The sequence below is a fragment of the Oncorhynchus mykiss genome, chromosome 13 (assembly GCF_057628025.1).
Source record: "Oncorhynchus mykiss isolate SJ-2025 chromosome 13, ASM5762802v1, whole genome shotgun sequence".
NCBI classification, from domain to species: Eukaryota; Metazoa; Chordata; class Actinopteri; order Salmoniformes; family Salmonidae; genus Oncorhynchus; species Oncorhynchus mykiss.
The window spans coordinates 70,208,446-70,226,597 of record NC_143034.1 but is presented as its reverse complement, the minus strand read 5'-3'; the positions used below and the strand labels follow the sequence as shown (position 1 = coordinate 70,226,597).

The following is an 18,152-nucleotide window of genomic DNA, read 5'->3' as shown; positions in this document are numbered from 1 at the left end:
AATGAGAACGAGAGAGTCTGACTCTAAGTAAGTTCCCTCTGTCCCAGAAACACGACTCCCCACGCTGGTGCCTGATGGGGGCGGACCTGGACATGTGGGCTCCCACCCCATTCCTCTGTGGAATATAGTCCCCTATTTATAGACCCGGCCTGGCCCATAACCCTGAGCTGGGCAGAGCAGTCATTTAAATAACTTTCCCTGGCAGCCTATGGGGCACATACTGTCATGTAGGAGAGAGAGGGTGTGTGTGTGTATTTGAGAGAGAGAGAGAACACATCAGGAGAGAGGGTGAGAGGCAGTGGGAGAGAGAGAAAGAGGGAGGGAGGGAGAGAGAGAAATAGCGTGTGAGAGAGAGACAGAGAAGAAGAGAGGGAGAAAGAGGGACACGAGACAGAGATCAGACAGTGAGGCGGACTTTTCCAGGGAGCTTAGGTCCTGGCAGTGGAAGGATTACAAGGACAGAGCTGATCAGTATTGGACATTGACAAGCATAGTACAGCTGCCCGCATGGGACACAGGACTACAACCAGAACAACAACCTAACCCACCAGTTCTATAATGGGTTATTATCGGAGCACTCCCCCATGTTCATGTAACTGTACTGCGTTTGAATGAGCCTGTTGATGGATTGTTGGGCTCTGGATCTCTGGAGTGACGTGTTGGGAGCGAGGATCTTGTTGTGCTTCCATAACCTGAAGGAGAAGTGAATGACAAGACCCTTTGTGACTGAGTTGGACTTTTCAGTTAAAACACAAGGGTAATGTTATATCTGGCCACCGTCAATCTCAATCTGTGACTTTATCTCGATATGTGATTATTGATACAAGCATCTGTAAGAAACTAGACAGATCACTTGGGTCAACATTAAATTATTACCGTTAGAGAAGCAAAGAAGTTACAAGATTTGATGTTATTTGAGAATCCAAAATTGCTAAACTGTTGACAGGGAAGATGAAATCAGCACTGCTCAGGGCTCTGACTGCGTTGTAAGTTGAACACCATTGTGGCCGACTGTAACCTGATCTCCAACACACTGCAGTAATTACAAGGTGCATGCAGGGAAACATAGAGAGAGATTTGTAATTAGACCGGTCTATAAAAAGAGCCAGGCAAAGGGCGAGGTCCCCACACAGAGAGAGAGAAAGGGGGAGAGTCAGGCCAAGGACACCCAACGTGAAGGGAGGGAGGGGGGCTGTATGGAGGCATAGGAAGGAGGCTGCCTGGGGGCATAGGAAGGAGGCTGCCTGGGGGCAAAGGAAAGAGGCTGCCTGGGGGCATAGGAAGGAGACTGCCTGGGGGCATAGGAAGGAGACCAACTGGAGGCATAGGAAGGAGGCCAACTGGAGGCATAGGAAGGAGGCTGCCTGGGGGCAAAGGAAAGAGGCTGCCTGGGGGCATAGGAAGGAGACTGCCCGGGGGCATAGGAAAGAGGCTGCCTGGGGGCATTGTTGAGTGTAAGTGACACCCAGACGCCCAAGGCGGGGGCAACGACACCTAACCTGAAAGGAAGGAGGCTGCCTGGAGTCACCATTGGGAAGAAGATACACCCAGACAGCTTTTGGCAATTAGGGGACAGGAGGTGTGACCATGGACCCCCAAGGCGGACACTACCTGAACAAGGCGGCGGTGCTGTCTCCTCTAGGAGGGGCCCGTATGCTCCAGCTCCTCCTGGGCTGCACCATCATAGCCCTGGTGGCCCACAGCGCCGGATACAACCACGCCTATGGTATCTACTGCATGTTTGTGTGGTGCTTCTGCTTCGCCATGACCCTGCTGGTGTTCACCATGGATGTGACACGCCTCCCCTGCTGCATGCCAATTTCCTGGGACAACCTCACTGTGGCGTTCGCCATGCTCGCCACACTCATGTATGTCGCCGCCTCCGTCGTCTACCCCGTCTACTTCCTGCGCTCTCAGTGCTCCAAGTCGGACGGGGGCTGCGAGGTGCGCAACTACCGCATCGCTGTCACCGTGTGCTCCAGTTTCTGCTGCTTCGCCTACGCGGCTGAGGTGTTCCTGACCCGGGCCAAACCCGGCCATGTGGTGGGCTACATGGCCACCATGTCAGGCCTGCTCAAGGTGGTCCAGGCCTTCGTGGCCTGCATTATATTCGGGGCCCTGGCCAACGGCAGCGAGTACAACTGCCACATCCCCACTCATTACTGCGTGGTGGTCTACAGCCTGTGCTTCTCCATCACCGTGGTCGTGATCGCTGTGACCGTGTCAGGAAAAGCCTCGGCTCTGCCCCTGAGTTTCCCCTTCGACCGCTTCGTGATCATCTACACGTTCCTGGCGACGCTGCTGTACCTGAGCGCCGCCCTGGTGTGGCCCATCTTTAGCTTCGACAGGAAGTATGGCACGCCGGGTCGCCCCGACGGCTGTCCCTGGGAGAACTGTCCCTGGGACAGCAAGCTGGTGGTGGCGGTGTTCACGCATGTCAATATGGTGCTGTACTTCAGCGACCTAATCTACTCCCAGAGGATCCGCTTTGTCTCCCACTCTGCTGCTTGAGGACCCTTCCCACCTTCCTCGCTCCACTCCGCTGCTTGAGGACCCCTCCACCCTGCACTCTGCTGCCTGAGGACCCCTCCACCCTGCACTCTGCTGCCTGAGGACCCCTCAACCCTGACTCTGCTGCCTGATGACCCCTCCACCCTCCTCCCTCAATGGCTGATGCCTGAGGACCCCTCCACCCTCCTCACTCCACTCCACTGCTTGAGGACCCCTCCACCCTCCACTCTGCTGCCTGAGGACCCCTCCACCCTCCTCACTCCACTCCACTGCTTGAGGACCCCTCCACCCTCCACTCTGCTGCCTGAGGACCCCTCCACCCTCCTCACTCCACGCTGATGCCTGAGGACCCCTCCTCACTCCTGGGGACCCCTCTATCCTCCTCAGTCCTGGGGACCCCTCTACCCTCCTCAGTCCTGGGGACCCCTCTACCCTCCTCACTCCTGGGGTGAATCTCAAAAGTTTTTTCCTTGATTCCTCATTGGACACGGCGTACGAGGTAAGGGAGGAGAGCATTGGAGAAGACAAAAGGCGATACGATATTTGAATGGACTTCTGCCTCGCTCTGACGTTGTGAGGAGGTGTGGAGAGGGGATACGAGGAATAGAGGGTATAGACTTTTGAGTTGCACCCCTGGCCCTCAGAGACAGACAGAGACCACACTGGAAATGACACACAGCATCTCCACTCAAGTGCCTCTAAATGCCCCATGCCTACTACAGATTACATATCGCCTCAATGATGTTATGGCTTTGTGCCTTGATGTGTCTTTCTTGACATCAGTGTTATGTCTTTCTTAACATCAGTGTTATGTCTTTCTTAACATCAGTGTTATGTCTTTCTTAACATCAGTGTTGTCTTTCTTAACATCAGTGTTGTTTTTCTTAACATCAGTGTTATGTCTTTCTTAACATCAGTGTTGTGTCTTTCTTAACATCAGTGTTATGTCTTTCTTAACATCAGTGTTGTGTCTTTCTTAACATCAATGTTGTCTTTCTTAACATCAGTGTTGTCTTTCTTAACATCAGTGTTGTCTTTCTTAACATCAGTGTTGTGTCTTTCTTAACATCAGTGTTGTGTCTTTCTTAACATCAGTGTTGTCTTTCTTAACATCAGTGTTGTCTTTCTTAACATCAGTGTTGTCTTTCTTAACATCATTGTTATGTCTTTCTTAACATCAGTGTTATGTCTTTCTTAACATCAGTGTTGTGTCTTTCTTAACATCAGTGTTGTCTTTCTTAACATCAGTGTTGTCTTTCTTAACATCAGTGTTATGTCTTTCTGAACATCAGTGTTATGTCTTTCTTAACATCAGTGTTATGTCTTTCTTAACATCAGTGTTGTGTCTTTCTTAACATCAGTGTTGTCTTTCTTAACATCAGTGTTGTCTTTCTTAACATCAGTGTTATGTCTTTCTTAACATCAGTGTTATGTCTTTCTGAACATCAGTGTTATGTCTTTCTGAACATCAGTGTTATGTCTTTCTTAACATCAGTGTTATGTCTTTCTTAACATCAGTGTTGTGTCTTTCTTAACATCAGTGTTGTCTTTCTTAACATCAGTGTTGTCTTTCTTAACATCAGTGTTGTCTTTCTTAACATCAGTGTTGTCTTTCTTAACATCATTGTTATGTCTTTCTTAACATCAGTGTTATGTCTTTCTTAACATCAGTGTTGTGTCTTTCTTAACATCAGTGTTGTCTTTCTTAACATCAGTGTTGTCTTTCTTAACATCAGTGTTATGTCTTTCTTAACATCAGTGTTATGTCTTTCTGAACATCAGTGTTGTCTTTCTTAACATCAGTGTTGTGTCTTTCTTAACATCAGTGTTATGTCTTTCTTAACATCAGTGTTGTGTCTTTCTTAACATCAGTGTTATGTCTTTCTTAACATCAGTGCTGTGTCTTTCTTAACATCAGTGTTATGTCTTTCTTAACATCAGTGTTGTCTTTCTTAACATCAGTGTTGTCTTTCTGAACATCAGTGTTATGTCTTTCTTAACATCAGTGCTGTGTCTTTCTTAACATCAGTGTTATGTCTTTCTTAACATCAGTGTTGTGTCTTTCTTAACATCAGTGTTATGTCTTTCTTAACATCAGTGCTGTGTCTTTCTTAACATCAGTGTTATGTCTTTCTTAACATCAGTGCTGTGTCTTTCTTAACATCAGTGCTGTGTCATTCTTAACATCAGTGTTGTCTTTCTTAACATCAGTGTTGTCATTCTTAACATCAGTGTGTCACGCCCTGACCTTAGAGAGACATTTTATTTGGTTAGGTCAGGGTGTGATGTGGGGTGGGCATTCTATTTTTTGTTTTCTATGTTTCTTTATTTCTATGTTTTGGCCGGGTATGGTTCTCAATCAGGGACAGCTGTCTATCGTTGTCTCTGATTGGGAATCATACTTAGGTAGCCCTTCTCCCCTCCTTTCAGTGTGGGTAGTTAACTTTGTTTGTGGCACTTAGCCCCGTAAGCTTCACGGTTGTGACTTTAGTTTGTTGTTTTGTTAGTGACATTTTAAAATAAAAGGAAAATGTACGCTCACCACGCTGCAATTTGGTCCACTTCGTTTGACGGCAGTGACAGAGTGTTATGTCTTTCTTAATATCAGTATTGTGTCTTAACATCAGTGTTGTCTTTCTGAACATCAGTATTGTGTCTTAACATCAGTGTTGTCTTTCTGAACATCAGTGTTGTCTTAACATCAGTGCTGTGTCTTTCTGAACATCAGTGTTGCCTTTCTTAACATCAGTGCTGTGTCTGAACATCAGTGTTATGTCTTTCTGAACATCAGTGTTGCCTTTCTTAACATCAGTGTTGTCTTTCTGAACATCAGTGCTGTGTCTTTCTGAACATCAGTGTTGCCTTTCTTAACATCAGTGTTGTCTTTCTGAACATCAGTGCTGTGTCTTTCTGAACATCAGTGTTGTCTTAACATCAGTGCTGTGTCTTTCTTAACATCAGTGTTATGTCTTTCTGAACATCAGTGCTGTGTCTTTCTGAACATCAGTGTTGTCTTAACATCAGTGCTGTGTCTTTCTGAACATCAGTGTTATGTCTTTCTGAACATCAGTGCTGTGTCTTTCTGAACATCAGTGTTGTCTTAACATCAGTGCTGTGTCTTTCTTAACATCAGTGTTGCCTTTCTTAACATCAGTGTTGTCTTTCTTAACATCAGTGTTGTCTTTCTTAACATCAGTGTTGTGTCTTTCTGAACATCAGTGTTGCCTTTCTGAACATCAGTGTTGTGTCTTTCTGAACATCAGTGTTATGTCTTTCTGAACATCAGTGTTGCCTTTCTTAACATCAGTGCTGTGTCTTTCTGAACATCAGTGTTGCCTTTCTTAACATCAGTGCTGTGTCTTTCTGAACATCAGTGTTGTGTCTTTCTGAACATCAGTGTTATGTCTTTCTGAACATCAGTGTTGCCTTTCTTAACATCAGTGCTGTGTCTTTCTGAACATCAGTGTTATGTCTTTCTGAACATCAGTGTTGCCTTTCTTAACATCAGTGCTGTGTCTTTCTGAACATCAGTGTTGCCTTTCTTAACATCAGTGCTGTGTCTTTCTGAACATCAGTGTTGTGTCTTTCTGAACATCAGTGTTATGTCTTTCTGAACATCAGTGTTGTCTTTCTTAACATCAGTGTTACATCTTAACATCAGTGTTATGTCTTTCTGAACATCAGTGTTGTCTTTCTTAACATCAGTGTTACATCTTAACATCAGTGTTGTCTTTCTGAACATCAGTGTTGTCTTTCTTAACATCAGTGTTGTGTCTTTCTTAACATCAGTGTTACATCTTAACATCAGTGTTGTCTTTCTGAACATCAGTGTTGTCTTTCTGAACATCAGTGTTGTCTTTCTTAACATCAGTGTTGTGTCTTTCTGAACATCAGTGTTATGTCTTTCTGAACATCAGTGTTGTCTTTCTTAACATCAGTGTTACATCTTAACATCAGTGTTGTCTTTCTGAACATCAGTGTTGTCTTTCTTAACATCAGTGTTGTCTTTCTTAACATCAGTGTTGTCTTTCTTAACATCAGTGTTACATCTTAACATCAGTGTTGTCTTTCTGAACATCAGTGCTGTGTCTGAACATCAGTGTTGTCTTTCTGAACATCAGTGCTGTGTCTTTCTTAACATCAGTGTTATCTTTCTTAACATCAGTGTTACATCTTAACATTAGTGTTGTGTCTTAACATCAGTGTATTTCTTAACACTATTATCAGTAGTATCAGTATTATAATCTCTAAGAGAAACCTGAGACAAGGGCCAGCACTGTTGTAGGCACTCTGTCTAATGGTGCAGTACATTGGTTTAATTCAGAGCTTTGTTGGGTGACATTTTCGTAGTGCAAAAGTGATGTGCTAAATGCGAAAGAACTCTGTAAACCTCATAATCAGGCAGTGTGATTTAAACTGAAACTGTTCCTCTACAATCTGTGTTATAAAGAAGCTATTATTTAAAAGGTTTAGTAAACCGAGGAATCAATAAAATGTAGTCGCCTTCTAATAATGCACATTGTTGAAAAACATTTTGAAGATTATAACGAGGTTCATGGTCATTTCTGTACTTTGCTTTTGTTCTATGAACATGTCGACCATTATGTATTGGAGGACGTCGTAAATCATCACTGGGTTGTTTTCATGTCTTGAAATAGTCTGTTTCATTTATTGTGTTTCAAGAAACTTTTATCTTAACTAAGATATTTTTTTAAATAATGACAATAATATATTTAAAAAATGTAATGTGTAGCGTGTTGAATTGGCTTTCCATCATTGAGTACTTTTGGTGTTTATACTTACACCCAACTGCATGTTTCAACTTCAGCTCCTCTTGTTTTAGTCCAAGTTCAGTCAGTGTGTAGATTCATTATGAGCTGAATGTTCAGTGTATCAACTGTCAATACGAAATTGGTAATATATAGTATGAGTGAGTGTGTGTGTGTGTGAGTGTGTAAGGGGAGGTTATGGAATTGACTGCATAGATACAGCTACCACTATTTCATATGTGAGGTCTGCACTGCAAAACATCCCTGAACACTGTATTGTAATGACAACCATGCGATGTTCTCAATGATTTAAACCGATAGAAAAGTTCTGAAACGTGTGAACATTCAAAATGTCATTAAAATGAACAGATTGTTTAGTCTGTGCACCTGTTCATCTCTCTCCCCTTGTCTCCACCTTCGTGAACAGTGGGCTGCAGACTAGCTAGTAATAGGCATAAACATTACTGATGCATCTAGTCAATCAGATGTATTAGGTTTTGTTTCTGACACAAAATGCTGCTCTGTCAGAGGATCTGTGATCTTACATTTGTATAGCATTATATCCTGTGATGTATGGATTGTTTTACTGGACTAAAATGCCCTTTATTAAATTAAGAATGGATTAGGATTAATGGGGGCCAAGAAACCATGATGGCTCTGTTCAAACTGTTCTGTCCTCACCTGTCCTCAACTGACACCCAAAACAATGCTGGTACTAGTCTACCGTTTAAATGGTGAAAACACCATCTCAACATTATATTTCCCTAATGTATGAGTGAATTATAATAGGCCTCTCTGCCTTTTAGGATTAGTGTCCTGAAATAGAGAAGCAAATACCTTGATAGTATATCTTATCACTAACACGTCGATGTGTTACGGCAGTAAATAAAAGGACGGCGCTTTTATACTTAGGTAATGAATGCTCTTCCGGATTCAGCCACTAGAAGGTCATGATCTGGAACGTAACGTAGAGGTTTCTTCTCCACGCCCACTGTACTTGCAAGGCTGATGCAACTGGCTGTACACAGCTTACAGAACCCACCCATAACTGTACAATAAATGAATGCTGCCACCGTCATTGGTTAGACGTTTAGCGACTCTCTCAGTCTATTGGTCACTTCGCATGTTATTATCATAGTCGGTTCTTGGTGTGGAAATCATGTTAACGCTGTTACAACTGTAACTCTGTTGAACTATATGTTTGGCGGCAACATTGGAAACGGAAACAATTTATACATTCGTCGCAACACCCGTGAGTTTGATTCGTCTGTCAAATATTTAGGCTACTTCGATGCAGGAAGCTGTCGCCATTGCTTCAATTGTGTCATAACGGCATGTATTGTGATTCCATTTGTTATCAGGAAGTAACTACTGTTTACTGTAAATGCTACATATTCTTTGTTGTTTACACAGGGCGGGTGTAATTGCGTATACCTTTATGTCTCTTGATATTACCAGTGTCCTTTTTTCTTCACAGCAACAACAGAAACTTCAGAATGAGCGTGGGGTTCATCGGAGCGGGTCAGTTGGCCCATGCCTTGGTGAAGGGATTCAGCGCTGCAGGTAACCATCTAAGCATTGCTTTTAATAGCTGGCAGATCCGACCCGCTTGGATACAGCTGCACTAGGGTCGGACAGCATTCATGTGTATATTATTAAGACACTGCAGAGTTGGAGCGAGATATGGCTCGGAAAACATACCTCAATCCAGAAACACGTTTTTACTCTGAGTGTTCCAATTATCCCAACTTTTACGCAGAGAAGATTGAATGACTGCTCGTTGTTAGCAGTCATTCAATCTTCTCTTTAGAACAGGACAATTTGGAGTACAGCACATTTCTCATCCCTGGATTGAGGTACTATCTCAAGCTGGTTCCACCGTGTCTTAATATACACAGGAATGCTGTCCGACCCTATTGCGGCTGTAAGCAAGCAGGTCACCATTTCATATTGTCAAATATGAAGTTTGAACCTCCAAATGTTTAGCTGGTCTGATGCTGGTTAAGCTAGTCTAGCTGGTTATGCTGGTTTACCAGCATGGTCTGAAGATGGTTTTGCTGGTGACCAGCCTTCGCTCTGTTTTGGACACTGGTGACCAGCCTTCGCTGTATTTCAGACACATACCAGCTTATGCTGGTGACCAAGCTGGTCCAGCATGGTCTTGGTCAAGCTGGTCTGACCACGCCGATCCAAGCTTATTATTGTTTTTTTTAATATAAATGTTTATTTCTATTAGGTACATTTTAATTTGAAGTTTAGTTTGTTTGTTTTCAGGCCTGATTTGCTAGTTTTTATTTTTGTTTTATTTGTATACAAATATTTAGTTTTTAGATTATACCAGTGTCTGAAACGCAGCCAAGGCTGGCCACCAGTGTCCGAAACGCAGCCAAGGCTGGCCACCAGTGTCCGAAACGCAGCCAAGGCTCGCAGCCAAGGCTGGCCACCAGTGTCCGAAACGCAGCCAAGGCTGGCCACCAGTGTCCGAAACGCAGCCAAGGCTGGCCACCAGTGTCCGAAACGCAGCCAAGGATGGCCACCAGTGTCCGAAACGCAGCCAAGGCTGGCCACCAGTGTCCGAAACGCAGCCACCAGGGTTTTCCAGTTGATATTTTTTTCCCCCCCTCTCCCATCCCTGCAGGTGTCATTGCCACACAGAGGATCACTGCCAGCTCCCCAGACACAGATCTTCCCACAGTGTCTGGACTGCGGGTGAGTAGAATGGATCAGTCATTGGGCTGCGGGTGAGTAGAATGGATCAGTCATTGGGCTGCGGGTGAGTAGAATGGATCAGTCATTGGGCTGCGGGTGAGTAGAATGGATCAGTCATTGGGCTGCGGGTGAGTAGAATGGATCAGTCATTGGGCTGCGGGTGAGTAGAATGGATCAGTCATTGGGCTGCGCTGGATGTTTGTGGGAATAAGTTTCCTCAGTTACAGCATATCTATTACCATCTCACATCGGCTACACCTAAATGAAATCCCACACACACAAGCCAGATACAGAGAGAAAGAAAGACAGAGCGAGAAAAAGGCACATAATACATTTGTTCATTTCAATTATATTTTAGAAATGCTATCATACTGAGGGGTAACGATCAACACTGTCTGTGCTCTTCTACACAGAAAATGGGTGTCAATCTCACAACCAGCAACAAGGAGGTGGTGAACAAGAGTGACGTTCTGTTTCTGGCTGTCAAACCACACATCATCCCCTTCGTGTTGGATGAGATCGGACCGGACATTGAGGACCGCCACCTCATTGTGTCCTGTGCAGCTGGTGTCACCATCAGCTCCATTGAGAAGGTCAGTTTGGAGTCCAGTGGAAGTCGACTTTAGCTAGAGCTTTCTCTCTCTACTGATTTACAGATCTTTAGAAATGTTTTGCAACAGAAAACGGAAGAGTAACAAAAATACAAAATCAAGATAGGTTCAAACTGTGAAATCCAATTAAAGTTGACTTTAGCTAGTGCTTTGTCTCTCGCTTTCTCTCTCAGTACTGAACTACGGATCTGGGTCGTGTTCATTAGCGCACAGAACAGAACGTTTTGCAACGGAACTGAAATGTATATTTGTTATTGAACAAGTATCTCACTGGTTTTCTTACGATTGGTGCCTATTGAACAAGCCCCTGATATGATTGGATAGGTGAAAGCATTCTGATGGAATCCTGCTTTGAAATAACTTGTTCCATCCTGTCAGATCAATGAAGCTACAGCCCTCTGTTATAGCCTAACTTGAGGCTTCCAGTAAATTGCATTTCCTTGATTCCTCGTGTTCTCTCTCATCGTCCTCAAAACCCATTGGATGAGGTCAGAAGTCCCTCTCCTCTCCCTGGGAGAATCTTAATTGAAGGAGGAGAGAGGAAGAAATCAATGAAATGCCATTGAGATTCTCTCCCTGCCCCCTCCGTTACTACAGTGCTCTGGTCTCACATAGCCCTAGGACATAGCAACTTCCGGCTGCTACAACATGAATCGCCCTTCCATTCTGTTCCCACTGAAAATACCTCAGCCCTCTGTCCTGATACTGGGAAAGCTGCCACACACTGCAATCTGATGAACAGTCATGCGCTCTCACAAGACACTGACAAATAGAGAATCAGGATAGATTCATACTGTGATATTTGAGGGAACCAGACCACAAAACAGCAAAATCAAGCTTTTTGTAATGCCGGAAAGGTCTTGGTTCAAAACGTTGCACAATAAAACTGGGGAAGCCTTCATCTGTTTGTGGGTATCTTATCTTTCTATATTGTCTTTTACTTTTGTACGCTGCACCTGCAAGTTACTGGATGTGCCTAATACACTACTTCTAAACTAAAATCTACCTTCGATACTGTAGTTCCGTAGCTCAGTGGTATTTGTCGTTAACTTAACCCTGTCTCAGTGACATTTTACATTACATTTTAGTCCGTTAGCAGACACTCTTATCCAGAGCAGTTTCCAGTCAGTGTGCGAGTGGTACGTTAAAAACAACCGCAAGCTGTAATTCTGCAGTAGTAAGTTGACATTGAAAAGGTAAAAGAGGAGACTAGACTTCTAGGATCTGGTGGAAGTAAATGTTTTAATACAGAGCTTTGGGTTACAAGTGGTCATGTGAAAAAGGCCAATAGCAAGGTGTCTGAAAAGGCATGGCTCAAAGGCAAATGATTTTTCTGAGTGTCAGCATTATATAGTCATTCTGAATGCTGTATACATGTGCATGCATCATTACAGACTTTGGTTGATATGAACCTGATACAACTTTCATTTGAACATGGTAACAGTGAGACATCTGCTACTTTCGGTACGTAGAGAGAGATTCAGCAGTTTGAGACTGTTCAAGGTTGGATTGTCACGAGATGAGGCCTCTGAGAATTCTGTGTCCTGTGTAATCTGGGGCACAGAGAATGATGGAAAACACTTGCCTACTTTTAGAGCATGTTGAAGTTGTGAGTCATTAGGCAGGTTATTTCTGATATGATTGTAAGCAAAGATGAGTAAGGATATACACTACATGTCCAAATGTATGTGGGCACCTGCTCGTCGAACATCTCATTCCAAAATCACCAGTATTAATATGGAGTTGATTGTCCCCCACAGATTTGTCCATCGGACTGCCAGATGGTGAAGCGTGATGTATCACTCCAGAGAACGCGTCTCCACTGCTCCAGAGTCCAATGGCGGCGAGCTTTAAACCACACTAGTCGACCCTTGCCATTGCGCATGGTGATCTTCGGCTTGTGTGCGTGCGGCTGCTCGGCCATGGAAACCCATTTCATGACGCTCCCGTCGAACAGTTCTTGTGCTGACGTTTCTTCCAGAGGCAGTTTGGAACTCGTTAGTGAGTGTTGCAAACGAGGACAGAGGATTTATACACGCTACTCGCTTCAGCATTCGGTGGTCCCGTTCTATGAGCTTGCGTGGCCTACCACTTTGTGGCTGAGCCGTTGTTGCTCCTAGAAATTTCCACTTCACAATAACAGCACTTGCAGTTGACCGGGGCAACACTAGCAGGGCAGAAATGTGACGAACTGACTTGTTGGAAAGGACTGAGCTATTCGGTACGCGCCATTCTACTGCCAATGTTTCTCTGTGATGCTTGTATGGCTGTGTGCTCGACTTTATACACCTGTCAGCAACGGGTGTGGCTGAAATGGCTGAATCCACTCATTTGAAGGGGTGTCCACATACTTGTATCTGGGTTGGCCCCCACACAACTACATATCCAAGTCATTGCAAGTAAAAAAAAAAAAACGTATTCAAAAAGGAAGTTTCCGGACTCCCGTGTGGCGCAATGGTCTAAGGCACTGCATCGTAGTGCTAGCTGTGCCACCAGAGACTCTGTTCGAGCCCAGGCTCTGTCGCAGCCAGGCGCGACCGGGTGGTCCATGGGGCAACGCACAATTGGCCTAGCATTGTCCGGGTTAGGGAGGGTTTGGCTGCACTAGAGACTCCTGTGGCTGACCAGGTTGCTAGGTGTACGGTGTTTCCTCCGACACATTGGTGCGGCTGGCTTCCGGGTTGGATGTGCGCTGTGTTAAGAAGCAGTGCGGCTTGGTTGGGTTGTGTTTCGGAGGACGCATGGCTCTCGACCTTCGCCTCTCCCGAGCCCGTACGGGAGTTGTAGCGATGAGACAAGACAGTAACTACTAACAAGTGGATACCACAAAATTGGGGAGAAAAAGGGGGTAAAAAAAAGGATGTTTCACTGCAGAGACTGTTTTCATGAAGCGTTCCCTCATGTTTCTATCAACTAATCTTAACTTCAGTGTTATTCTCCCCCTGCCCTTTGCAGAAGCTGCTCCAGTACCGCCCGTTCCCCAAGGTGATGCGATGCATGACCAACACCCCGGTGGTGGTTCGGGAGGGAGCCACGGTCTACGCCACGGGTACCCACGCCGAGCTAGAGGACGGGAGGCTGCTGGAGCAGCTGATGGCCAGTGTGGGCTACTGCACGGAGGTGGAGGAGGACCTGATCGATGCCGTCACCGGACTCAGTGGCAGTGGACCTGCCTATGTGAGTGGTTATGTTATTGTAGTTTCTATTTTACATTTACTATCAAAAAAGCTCTGAAGGCCAAGAGGCCGACATGCTTTAATAAACTGTGATTAAAAGGGATACAGTACGAGCAGGAGTAGTGTGCAGGTTTCTCCTTTCTTTTAAGATACCACATTATACCCACGCACCTGCAACAAGATAACTCTGATGGGCTTTTTTTGAATTGTGCTTTGCATGTCTGCCACTGTAACAGGTGGTTCAGTAAACCCCGCTTGTGGGATGACTGACCTCTCCTGACACCAGAAGACTAGCTCCCCCAAGCTAATGCCTAGGTTAGCCCAGTGGGCTACAACCATACCTTTGGGTTGTAAAGCTATTTTAGCTCATTATTTTCATGATCGACCATGCAAGTAATTGGTTATAAGAACTGGACCTTGCCTAGCTCCTAGGAGAACGCCTACTATGCCTGCTTAAACTACTGGCTGGCTAGTCATTTCTGTTAACTCTTTTCTCTATTGTATAATCTCTAGAGCCCATTTTGAACTGTGTTTTTATACATGTGATGAGTGTGCATATGATAAGTGTGTGTTCGTCTTTGTCTCCCTATAGGCATTTACAGCCGTGGAAGCGCTTGCTGATGGGGGGGTGAAAATGGGTCTGCCCAGGAGACTGGCTATACGGCTTGGAGCACAGGCCCTGCTGGTGAGAACATCATCTACATGCATTCTCTATGAACGTCTAGCCCTGAATTAGTCTTGGTACCAGTCTCTGTAACATTACACTCCTTGTACACAGTGTCATTTGCCAAAGCAACTGGTCTTTCTTCAAATATGAACATTCTGTCATTAATGAGCTTGAGGAGATCAGAGGATTTGATCCTGATTTGATAACTCCCACAGCTATCTTTGGCAAATGACACAGTACAATGAGGGGAATGTAAATGCTGAACAGAGACTAACAATCAGGCAAGCCCTGAATATAATCTGTCAGAAATCTCTTTTGAGGACTGCTTGTGAATGTTTTCTTTTTTTATTATACATCAGATTTTGATCTGGAAACATCTTGAAAGAAATCTATTGCATCTGAGCAAAAATGTGGAGAGTTCTTCTCTTGAGTTTGACATCTTATAACCATGAGCCTTGCAAATGTTTGCTTGACTGTAGAGTATACCGTATTGAAGCAACCTAGTAACCTCGTCAATGGGTTTGGATCTCTTGGTGTAACAGTTAAGATGTGTTACTGTCGCTCACAGGGACCCGGGTTCCAGTTCCCCGGTCGAGGCTACGCCCAAATTCACCACAGTATGTTCATGTCTCTATTTTGTCTTTCCCATAGGGAGCAGCCAAAATGCTGTTGGACTCGGAGCAGCACCCTGGCCAGCTGAAGGACAACGTTTGCTCCCCAGGGGGTGCCACCATTCACGCCCTGCACGTCATGGAGAGTGGGGGCTTCCGCGCCCTGCTCATCAACGCTGTGGAGGCCTCCTGCATTAGGACCAGGTAGGCTGGGCACCACTTTACAGAGGGACAGTGTCCTGGACTAAAAAGCACTTCCAATGGAAAATCTCCATAGAAAATGCTTTTTAGTCAAGGACTAGGCTAAGTCTGTGTCCTGGAAATTAAACCGGAATGTGCCGATAGAAATCTGCGTGGTAGAGTAGACATGATCCCCTGTCGTGAAGAATAAAGAACCATGTCAAGTCTGTGTTCCATTTCTATCTGCAACATTCAATATGTTGGATCTTTGTGGATAAGCCCTGGCTGGTGGTATGGTGAGGCCAGTAGGTCTCTGGACATAGCATTTAACTAAATGTGGCTTTTTGATATAACCACATAAGACTGATGTAGCACTGTCAGCTAGGCGATGGGTCGGGTTTCCCCAACCCAGATTCAACCAACCTACAAGCACTTTTATTGGAGATTTTCCATTGAGTGTGCTTTTAGTCCAGGACTGGTCTAAATCTGGGTTCAGGGAACCAGACATGTTTTGTGTAAAAATAATAATAATTTGAATGTTTGTGTTTAATGTCTGTATCATAGTGCTCTGTTGCATGGCTGGATGCTATTGTTTAGACAGCAGAGGGTGCTAGATGCATATGTCTGAACTTTTTGTAACTAACAGATAGTAGACACACTCCATGAGCAAAGTCCCATCTCTTTAAAATTATGTGGCTCAAACGGGAGTGTCAGTGTGTGAAAATTTGACTTGAGGGTCACTCGGGATAACAGCCTCTGTTAAGAGTAAAAGGTAGTGTACATGTTATATTCTTTCTTTGTTTCTTTCCATCAGGGAGCTCCAGTTCTTGGCTGACCAGGAGAAGATCTCTCCTGCGGCCATCAAGAAGACTACGCTGGACAAGGTTCTGCAGCAGCCAGGGGTGGGAACAGGGGTGGGCGTCCGGACGGGATCTGGGATCAGCCTGTTCAACAGCAGCAACCCCAGGCATAAGAAGTAATTGAACTGAGTGGCTCTGATCACAGAACAGTGGTGAATTCATTAGTGCATTGCAGACCATATCAAAACATTTTGCAGCAAAAACAAGTTTCTTAGCGGACAAGTTCAGGTAGTTCCTCCCTGTTTGGGTCTTTTTGCTTCCTAGTGATACGCCCCAGGAAGAGACCCTCAAAAGAATGAAATGCCGCTGAACATATTATTTAAACCCTAAAAAAGGTGTTATGGTTATAGCATGCCAGCTGAGAGGAGGGGCATAAATGGCAGCTTCATAAATGTGATGATAAACTTAAAGCAGCAATAGAGGATGTAGGGTGAAGGGACACTTCTCCTGCTCTCCTTCCATGTTCACTGACTAGAAACATCTGGACAGGTAAAAGCAAGTTCCTAATAGGCATTATGGCTTTCACCTGTCCAGTGTTGTCATATCAGTGCAGATGAAGGAGAAAAGCAGTAGGAGGTGACCGGGGGAAGAAGACGAACATAGACAGTTAAGATTCCTTAACATTTTAGCCATTTAGCAGATGCTCTAATCCAGAGCGATTTACAGGAGCAATTATGGTCAAGTGCCTTGCTCAAGGGCACGTGAACAGATTTTTCACCTAGTCGGCTCGGGACTCGAACCAGGTATCTTATCGGTTACTGTTGGAACGTTCTTAACCTCTAGGTTACCTGCCGCCCACTCCCTTTCAGTAGAAACACAGAGACAGATGTGGAGTTGGATGTCTTATGTGCTCAGCTATCTATAGCTTCTGTTTCATAGAATGTGTGCCTATATGTTCCGTTAGACAGATTGTTAGGTCATACATTATGTACAGTCTTACTGGAACTATTTTGGTCTGTTGCTAAACGGCAAAGGTCCCTGTTTTCTATTGTTGTTTATCTCTTCATTTTCTTTGCTTGATTGAGAGATACTGAACAAAAATATAAACGGAACATGCAACAATTTCAAAGATATTAGAGTTACAGTTTATATGAGGAAATCATTGGATTATGGATTTTAAACGACTGGGAATACAGATATGCATCTGTTTGACAAAGATGCCTTAATAAAAATGGGCCTCACAATGGGCCTCAGGATCTCCATGGTATTTTTGTTTGTTCACATTGCCATCGATAAAATGCAATTGTGTTTGTTGTTTGTAGTTTATGCCTACCCATACCATAACCAGGGTCGCCACCATGGGGCACTGTTCACAATGATGACATCAGCAAGCCACTCGCCCACATGACGCCATACACATGGTCTGCAGTTGTGAGGCAGGTTGGATGTACTGCCAAATTCTCTAAAACGACAGTAGAGAAATTAACATTAAATTCTCTGGCAACAGCTCTGGTGCAGATTCCTGCAGTCAGCATACCAATTTGCAGCTCTCTCAAACTTAAAACCTCTGTGGCATTGTATTATGTGACAACTACATGGCCTTTTGTCCCCAGCACAAGGTACACCTGTATAACGATCATGCTGTTTAATCAGCTTCTCTACATGTCACACCTGTCAGGTGGAGGGATTACCTTGGCAAAGGAGAAACGCTCACTAACAGTGATGTAAACAAATATTTGCACAACATTTGAGAGAAATAAGCATTTTTGGTGCATATGGAGCATTTCTGTGATTTTATTTTTCAGTTCATGGAACACTTTACATGCTGCTTTTATATGTCTGTTCAGTGTAGATGAATCTCCTTTACAAGATAGACTTGCTACACACAAACACATCTCCTTTGTGTGAGAGACTTGTTCAAGATGGTAGCAATCATTGTTACACATACACAGTAGGTAGACTACAGTATTTTACATAAGACATTTTACGTTCAGTCCTTTTACATATTTGACTGGCATATTACTGTTTACAAGGTGGAAGTGGTACTATTAGGCCTATACAAAGTGAAATACATGAATATGCTGAACGTGTAAGAGTTTATATATTTTGTGAACAAAA

General features: G+C 44.3%; 2 protein-coding genes across 2 annotated transcripts; both read left to right on the top strand.

Annotated features, from left to right (window-relative positions):
- The first annotated feature begins 215 nt into the window (after positions 1-215).
- On the top strand, positions 216-5,052 carry myadml2 (myeloid associated differentiation marker like 2). The gene has a single exon (XM_036939165.2). It carries the CDS (start codon positions 1,588-1,590, stop codon positions 2,509-2,511), a length of 924 nt encoding a protein of 307 aa, XP_036795060.2. The 5' UTR covers positions 216-1,587; the 3' UTR covers positions 2,512-5,052.
- Positions 5,053-8,275: 3,223 nt separating this feature from the next.
- On the top strand, positions 8,276-17,294 carry pycr1a (pyrroline-5-carboxylate reductase 1a). The gene is made up of 8 exons (XM_036939163.2): positions 8,276-8,532; positions 8,758-8,843; positions 9,919-9,989; positions 10,403-10,582; positions 13,556-13,777; positions 14,369-14,461; positions 15,095-15,258; positions 16,049-17,294. The coding sequence occupies exons 2-8, from the start codon at positions 8,777-8,779 to the stop codon at positions 16,212-16,214; spliced, it is 963 nt and encodes a 320-aa protein (XP_036795058.1). The 5' UTR covers positions 8,276-8,532; positions 8,758-8,776; the 3' UTR covers positions 16,215-17,294.
- The last annotated feature ends 858 nt before the right edge of the window (positions 17,295-18,152 follow it).

What these genes read in the sequence shown, in the direction of transcription:
- pycr1a (XM_036939163.2), top strand. Translation starts at nt 8,777, where the DNA reads ATGAGCGTGGGGTTCATCGGAGCGGGTCAGTTGGCCCATGCCTTGGTG. An exon ending in CCACAGTGTCTGGACTGCGG is followed by an intron (nt 9,990 to 10,402) that starts GTGAGTAGAATG and finishes TCTTCTACACAG; the next exon opens with AAAATGGGTGTCAATCTCAC. An exon ending in CCATCAGCTCCATTGAGAAG is followed by an intron (nt 10,583 to 13,555) that starts GTCAGTTTGGAG and finishes TGCCCTTTGCAG; the next exon opens with AAGCTGCTCCAGTACCGCCC.
- myadml2 (XM_036939165.2), top strand. Translation starts at nt 1,588, where the DNA reads ATGGACCCCCAAGGCGGACACTACCTGAACAAGGCGGCGGTGCTGTCT.